Below are 6,324 nucleotides of genomic sequence, written 5' to 3' on the forward strand. Positions count from 1 at the left end.
GAAAAGACAACCAAGACCACAGGGTTACAAAGCTCACTGATAAGACCTGTGTAGACTGCTTAGTCAGTGATCAATGAACTGCCCATGAACAAAGAATTTAAGGGACTCCTGTGAAGACAAAGCAAAATATGAAGAAAATTCAAACAGGTTCTGAATTCCACCTACTGTACTTCAAACTACAGCAAACTGTCTTCTTCCCACACTGAACTCCATTAACAGAAATAGGTCTGTTTATTTAAGACTTCCTCAGTTGATGAAAAAAATCAGAATTCTAACCATTCCCTTTTCGCTGAAGGAAACACAAGGCTCTTTTCACTTTTGCAGAAAGTACTTATACTAAAACCATTATTAAGTTTAAGCGATGGTTTCAGTACTAAGTAGAGTCAGAAAATCCCAGTCCACCACATTTGAGAGTATCTGAGTTTTCCACCCTCTTTCTGGAGCTGGTTCCTCACCAGCCTCAGATGTCCATCCTGAGACCAGTTGCATTTTCTTAATGGGACATGAAGGCAGGCTGCAAAGCAGGTGGACGTCCTCACACTGCAGAAATATTACTCACTGGTTGAGTGCCTGGGAAGTTCTGTAGAGAGGGATCTAGCAGGACCTGTTTCCCCTCCCATTTTTTATCGCCTAAGCCTATATGGAGAGGAGATGCCAGGTGATGACCAAGAAAAAAGCAAACTATCCGGAAAGTATGTGAAAAGATCATCAATTTGCCGGGCAAACTTATGACAGGACTGACAGTTAAACTATGGCCAACAGTCCAGCTCGACACTCTCCAATTAGAACCTGCAGCGGGGATGGAAATATTCCTCACCTCTGTTGTCCAATATGGTAGCCGCTAGCTATAAAACACTTGAAATATAGCTAGTGTGACTAAGGAACTGAACTTTATTTTAACTAACTTAAATAGTCCCACGTGGCTTGCAGACCCAGCATGGAACAGCACAGGTTCAGGACGCCAGGAAAGCTGGCTGATGGCAGCAGTCTCCTGGATAAGAAAAGGGCTCAGAGGAGCCTACTGTTCCTGTCCTTTCCCCCAGAATCAAGCAGGGAAAAAACTAATTAACTCCCCTTCTTAACTGCTTTAGTAATTGAAAAGCACTTTCTAATCATTTTCTGACTCAACTGAACGTGGGTCTCTTAATATATGATTAGAACATGTAAAAGTGGTGAAACTGTTTTTCTCTTACTGTAAACAATGAAGACTTCAGACTTGAAATAACTATTTTGAAATTTTAAATTTCTCCCAAGTTGAAATATAAACTTTGGACCAAATACTTACAACAGAAGATTGTATATGCTGCTTAAAGATTTTCACTTTTTTTTGTTTTTTTGGCTCTCCTCTCAAAAGTCACAGTAAGGCCTCTGATATGATTACACTTTGAGGCCTTGGAGGAAAAAACAACTTGCAAACAAAATCCCCAAGTGCTCAGACTAAGAACGATTCATTCCAACAGCAACTGTGTACAGGGCTGTGGGGGGAGGTGTCTGAGCTGCTCTTTACAACCACGTGAACATCCAGAACGTGTTCAAAAAGCTTTAGCCTGGCTAAAGCTCATCTGCATTCCTAAAAATGCCAGCACTAGCATCCTTGATAAACGCTGGCTGTAAACAAATGCTTTTAGCCTTATGTACTGCACACTATAGCTTTAAATGGCAGTACATTCTAAAGACACGTCAACTAGGGACACAGGTTCCCTGTACGTTACACACCAAGGCTACACCAGAAACAAACTACGTTGAATATCAACTGGTGTTCTTTACCGAAGTTCCTAAAGATTATGTTTAGTGCCCTTGAACTGTTTAAACAACGTAAAAATGGTACTGGTTTTAATGAAGGAAGTTTCTCAAATCCCAGCAGGAAACAATTTTAGTTCTAGAGTTAAAAAAATAAACTATGTATATGGTTTAACAGGCTACATACAAACTCAAAATAGACCTCAGAGCAAACATCACACCTTTTCTAATAAATAATTTCAACGGCAGAGCACCTGACAAGACTGAGTGTGTGGTCTGATGACAGTATAACCAGTGAATGGATGGATGAAACCCTGCAGTAGCCAGTCACCTATGTGTGGCTGCAGGAGTCTGTCCTGGCTCCACCCTTTCAACTACTTACCAACAATTTGCATAAACTTACAGAAACAGTTAAAAAGGCAGCCAGCACTGATGTAACACAATGGAATTTAAATGTAAGGTCCTGCATTAAAGGCTCAAAGAGCCAGTTGCACCAGCACCATCCAAAATGTCAAGGGTTCACAGCAATTTATGCAAAAAAGCACAAGGAATGTAGATGCAGCTTCAACGCAGGTCCAAAGCGATATGGCTGCTCAAATAGCTAATTCAGCCTTACACTGCACTCTAGTAAAACTAGTACTGCAGATGTTTGGGGTGCATTTTATCAGGGGCAAAGCCAAGATCAACGTGTCTGAAGGACCCCCCCCCTTTGGTAAGTTAGAAGACTGTCACATACTTGGAAGGGGAAGGACTGCAGCAGAGGGGAAGGAAGCTGCTGTCCCCAAAGGTCTGAAGGGCTGACATGTTGGTAAGGAACAGACTTATTTTGTGTGGTTCCAGGGAACAGAAAGAATCAAGAGAGGCAAGTTTTAGTTCAATACCAGGAAGAATAGGTCAAAGATCAGGGCTGTTCGTAAAGGGACTGGCCCACAAGGCAGGGCAGTGAGCATCTCATTACTGAAGGCGAGACCTGGTGGCCCAAGGTTTCCACCACCTCAGGAAGGTAGTTAGGTGACTCCCTCTTCCCTCTCCACACTGAACAGAAGACATTCACAGGCAAGGCTGCCTCCCTAACTCCACCCCCTCCCCATTCTCCCTCACTCGAGGCATGCTATCAGAAGTTAGTGACTAACGTTAAGACAGGAATTACTAATTTATTTATTGCAGATTGTAAAAAAAACAATCTGCAAACTTCAGTGCTTTAACAATAGTTAGGGACTCTAACAACTACTAACACAACAAGCTCTGACAGGCAGCTAGGCAGCTAACTCACTGGGATACCAGAAACACTGCTCTCAGACACAATACACAGAGATTCTATACGTTCTACATAGCTTCCCTGCATCATTCTCCTAAATAATGTTCTTAATTTCAGTTAACAGACTCCAAACTCAAAATGACCAAACCTAAAGAGATTAATTTTCTTAAAACTTCCTGAAATTAGAGTGAGTCTTTTACCTCATCTTACAAAGGTTGCAAGCAAGAAGCCTGTGCAGACAATTCCTAAGCTGCCCCAGCCAGTACCTCAGAGAACTGACCCTAATGTCTACCAACGCAGTGACTGAGTGGTGTGCAGGGCGAAAGCAGAACTTACCTTTATTTGCAGATATCCATCCCCCCCCCCCCCCCCCCCCCGCTTATTTCCACACTTCCGGAAACCCACGACTAAGTGACACTGCCAGTGTCCAAATGGATGCCTAACATGGTTTGGGTCCCCTTCTAATTCTACCCTAGACACAAGATTACAGATCCCAGAAGCTCACTGCCCAACTATTCAAACTCTAAAATGACAGCACTGTCATCAAAAGTACTCTCAGAAACTCCTCTGAAGAGTACCGGCGCCCTGTCCGCAAATATTTTAAGGAGGAAGCTACCGGCCCCCAATCCGCCCTATGCTCAGGGCACCACTTGGCTGTCCACATCCCTGCTGTATTCCCGACCTGTGGGATATTAATCTGAAACAGACGATGGTAGTTCTGTCAAAGTCACCCTTTCAGCCTGAACAACACATTCCACACCACCTGCTCTAAAGGCCAGGCTTTACCTTTCTGAACGTGGATGATGTCGGGGAAGTTGGCCAGGTGCCCCTGATACAGCGCTAACAGGTCCATAACGGGGTCCAGGTCCTGCCTGGGCTGGTCGGCGAAGAGCTCGCCGATGGCGTCGTAGGCATCTCCGGTGAAGGCGATGGCCTGGTTCAGGCCGGCCGAGAAGGCCTGCTGGTCCAGCTCAAAGGCCTGGCTGAGGCCGCGGAAGGACTGGCCCACCTTCTGATACTCCTTCTTGAAGCCCGTCACCTGCTTGCGCGCGAATTCATTGGCCGTGTGGTTGAGCTGCAGCGCGCTGTCATCCATCTTCTTGGTGAAGCACTTGAAGCCGTCGATCTTGCTCTCCACCTCCTGCAGGTCGAGGGCGGCGGCGGGGGGTGTGCTCAGGGTCAGGAAAAAGTTGGCGCCCACCATCTCATCCTTCTCGGCCTTCCTCTTGCCCTGTTTCCAGGCCTTCTCGTCGGTGCTGCTGGGGCAGGTCAGGAAGTGCTGGAAGACGTCGCACTGCGCCAGCACCGGGTGGCTGGCCATGTGGTTCATCCACCAGATCAGGCCCTTCCTGCGCTTGGAGATGAAGTCCTCCTCGAAGCGGCCGGTGGCCTGCTTCTCGGGCAGGTGGGGCACCGAGATGACGGGGAACTTCTCGGCCAGGCGCGCATACAGCCAGTCAAAGTGCTTGTAGCGCCGGTGCACTGGCACCTGCGTGTGCGTGGGCACCAGCTTGTAGGAGATGTAGCTCTTCATGCCCTTGAACTTGGTCTGCTTGGTGGGGTCGTCGATGGTGCACTGGAAGGGGTAGGGGTTCTCCTGCCACTCGGGGCCATAGGGCCCCAGCACCACGCACAGCTTGTCCCCGTCCTTCACGAAGCCCGACGCCTCGCCCAGCACGAAGGCCTCCCCGCCCGACTTGACGAAGGTGGAGAAGCGATTGAGGTTGCGGCTCACGGTGGCCGAGCTCTTGGCCCCCGACGGGTGGTGCTGCGGGGGCGCCGAGCCGCCGCGGGAGCCCAGCGACAAGTCGGTGCGTGTGGACAGGCGGTAGCGGCCCGCAGCGCCGACGCCCCCCAACGACGAGCCGTCGAGGTCCGGGTACGCGCCGCTGCCCAGCACGCCCGGCTCGTCAGCCACCGTGGAGCTGTCGTCCCACTCGTCGTCCCAGTCATCGTCGCTGGCCTGGTAGCCGCCGCCGTAGAGCTGCTGCGGCGACGGCTGCAGGGCACCCCCGCCATACGAGAAGCTAGCGCCCGGCGGCTGGAAGGTACTCGGCGGCGGCGCCTGCTGCGGTTGCAGCAGCGGCTGGAAGGCGTCGGGCGGCGGCTTGAAGGAGGCGGGCGGCGCGGCGGGCAGGGGCTCGAAACCGCCGGGTGGCACGTTGGCGTAGCGAGCCGGGGCGCCCGGGCCGCCGTCGCCCGCCGGGCCGGCCTCGGGGGCTCGGATCACCTGCACGTACGAGGCCGGGAAGAGGCCGCGGTCCCCACGGCTGTTGATCCCCTCGAGCCAGCCCTCGATGTCCTGCTCGCTGCACAGGCTCAGCACCTCGTGCTCCCGCAGCGAGATCTCGCCCGGGTTCTCCGACCTGAAGTCGTACAGCGCCCGGGCGCGCAGCGCCATGGTCCCGGCGCCCCGGAGGGCTGCCCCCGACTCCTGGCGCCCCGAGCCTGGTGCCGGCCCCAGGGGGCCGCGGCGGTGCCCGCGCCCTGGCGCGCGGAGAGAAGCCCCGAAGGCGGCGCACACTCCTGTGCCCCTGCCCGCCGGTCGCACCCTCCGCGCCCTCCGCGCCGCTCGGCTTGTAGCGCTGAGTGCCGCGCTGGGCGGCCGCCGCGGCCGGTTGGGGGCGGGGCCCGCGGCCTCCCACGTCCCCAGCTACGCTAATCCACGGCCGAGAGCCGCGCGCCAGGCGAGAGCAAGCGATAGCCGAGCCGCCGCGCCCGCCCCCGGGTCCAACTCCGTAGCTGCCACTGCCGCCTTGTGGCCTGTGACGCGCAGTGAGGCTCAGGGGTGAGAGCTGCGGGTGAAGGATTCTATTCAGAAGTGAATTGTCTGAGACTTTTTTAGGCTTTTAAGTTTAAAAACGTATCCTAGAAAGTAAGTAAATGTTTGCATTGCTGATAAGCGTTCCCACTCTGAGCGCTCATTGAATACTCCTACAATGACTTAACCCATGCGTCTGTTAAAGGATTTTCAATGAATATTCGCGTTGCGCTAAAAAGAGAGACAGGATGCCTGTGTCGGGGCTGTAGACGGACGGAGAAGCTCCCTTTCATCTTCTCCCCACTGGAGGCTTTTGGTCAAAAAAGGGAGAATGACAAGAGCAAAGTAAGGAAAGGCGCTGTGTTTGACCAAATAAGAGGCTAAGGGTGGTGTGGGGAAGGAGGCACTGGAGAGTTTACACTAAAAGAAGTGTGCAGAGAGAGCTAGCATTTTGCATGTGTCCCTTCCCCTCCCTAAGCCACATGAATGAGACCTTGAGCTTCCGCGCCAGGCTGCTGGGTTCAATCGGCCTCCTGTTAACACCTATCTGTAAGACCTTGAGCAA

At 52.0% G+C, this 6,324-nt stretch overlaps 1 protein-coding gene across 2 annotated transcripts in view; it reads right to left on the bottom strand.

Moving 5' to 3' along the window:
- Positions 1–5,599, bottom strand: part of SNX18 (sorting nexin 18) — a 30,430-nt gene extending 24,831 nt beyond the window's left edge. Inside the window, exon 1 of one of the 2 annotated variants that reach the window (XM_032626803.1) lies at positions 3,785–5,599. In XM_032626803.1, the coding sequence (XP_032482694.1) occupies positions 3,785–5,399 (1,615 nt within the window). In that variant the 5' untranslated portion in view covers positions 5,400–5,599. The remainder of the gene's footprint in view (positions 1–3,784) is intronic. The other variant, XM_032626802.1, reaches the window with a different exon arrangement.
- Between the last annotated feature and the right edge of the window lie 725 nt (positions 5,600–6,324).

This window comes from Phocoena sinus, chromosome 3 (genome assembly GCF_008692025.1).
Source record: "Phocoena sinus isolate mPhoSin1 chromosome 3, mPhoSin1.pri, whole genome shotgun sequence".
Taxonomy (NCBI): domain Eukaryota; kingdom Metazoa; phylum Chordata; class Mammalia; order Artiodactyla; family Phocoenidae; genus Phocoena; species Phocoena sinus.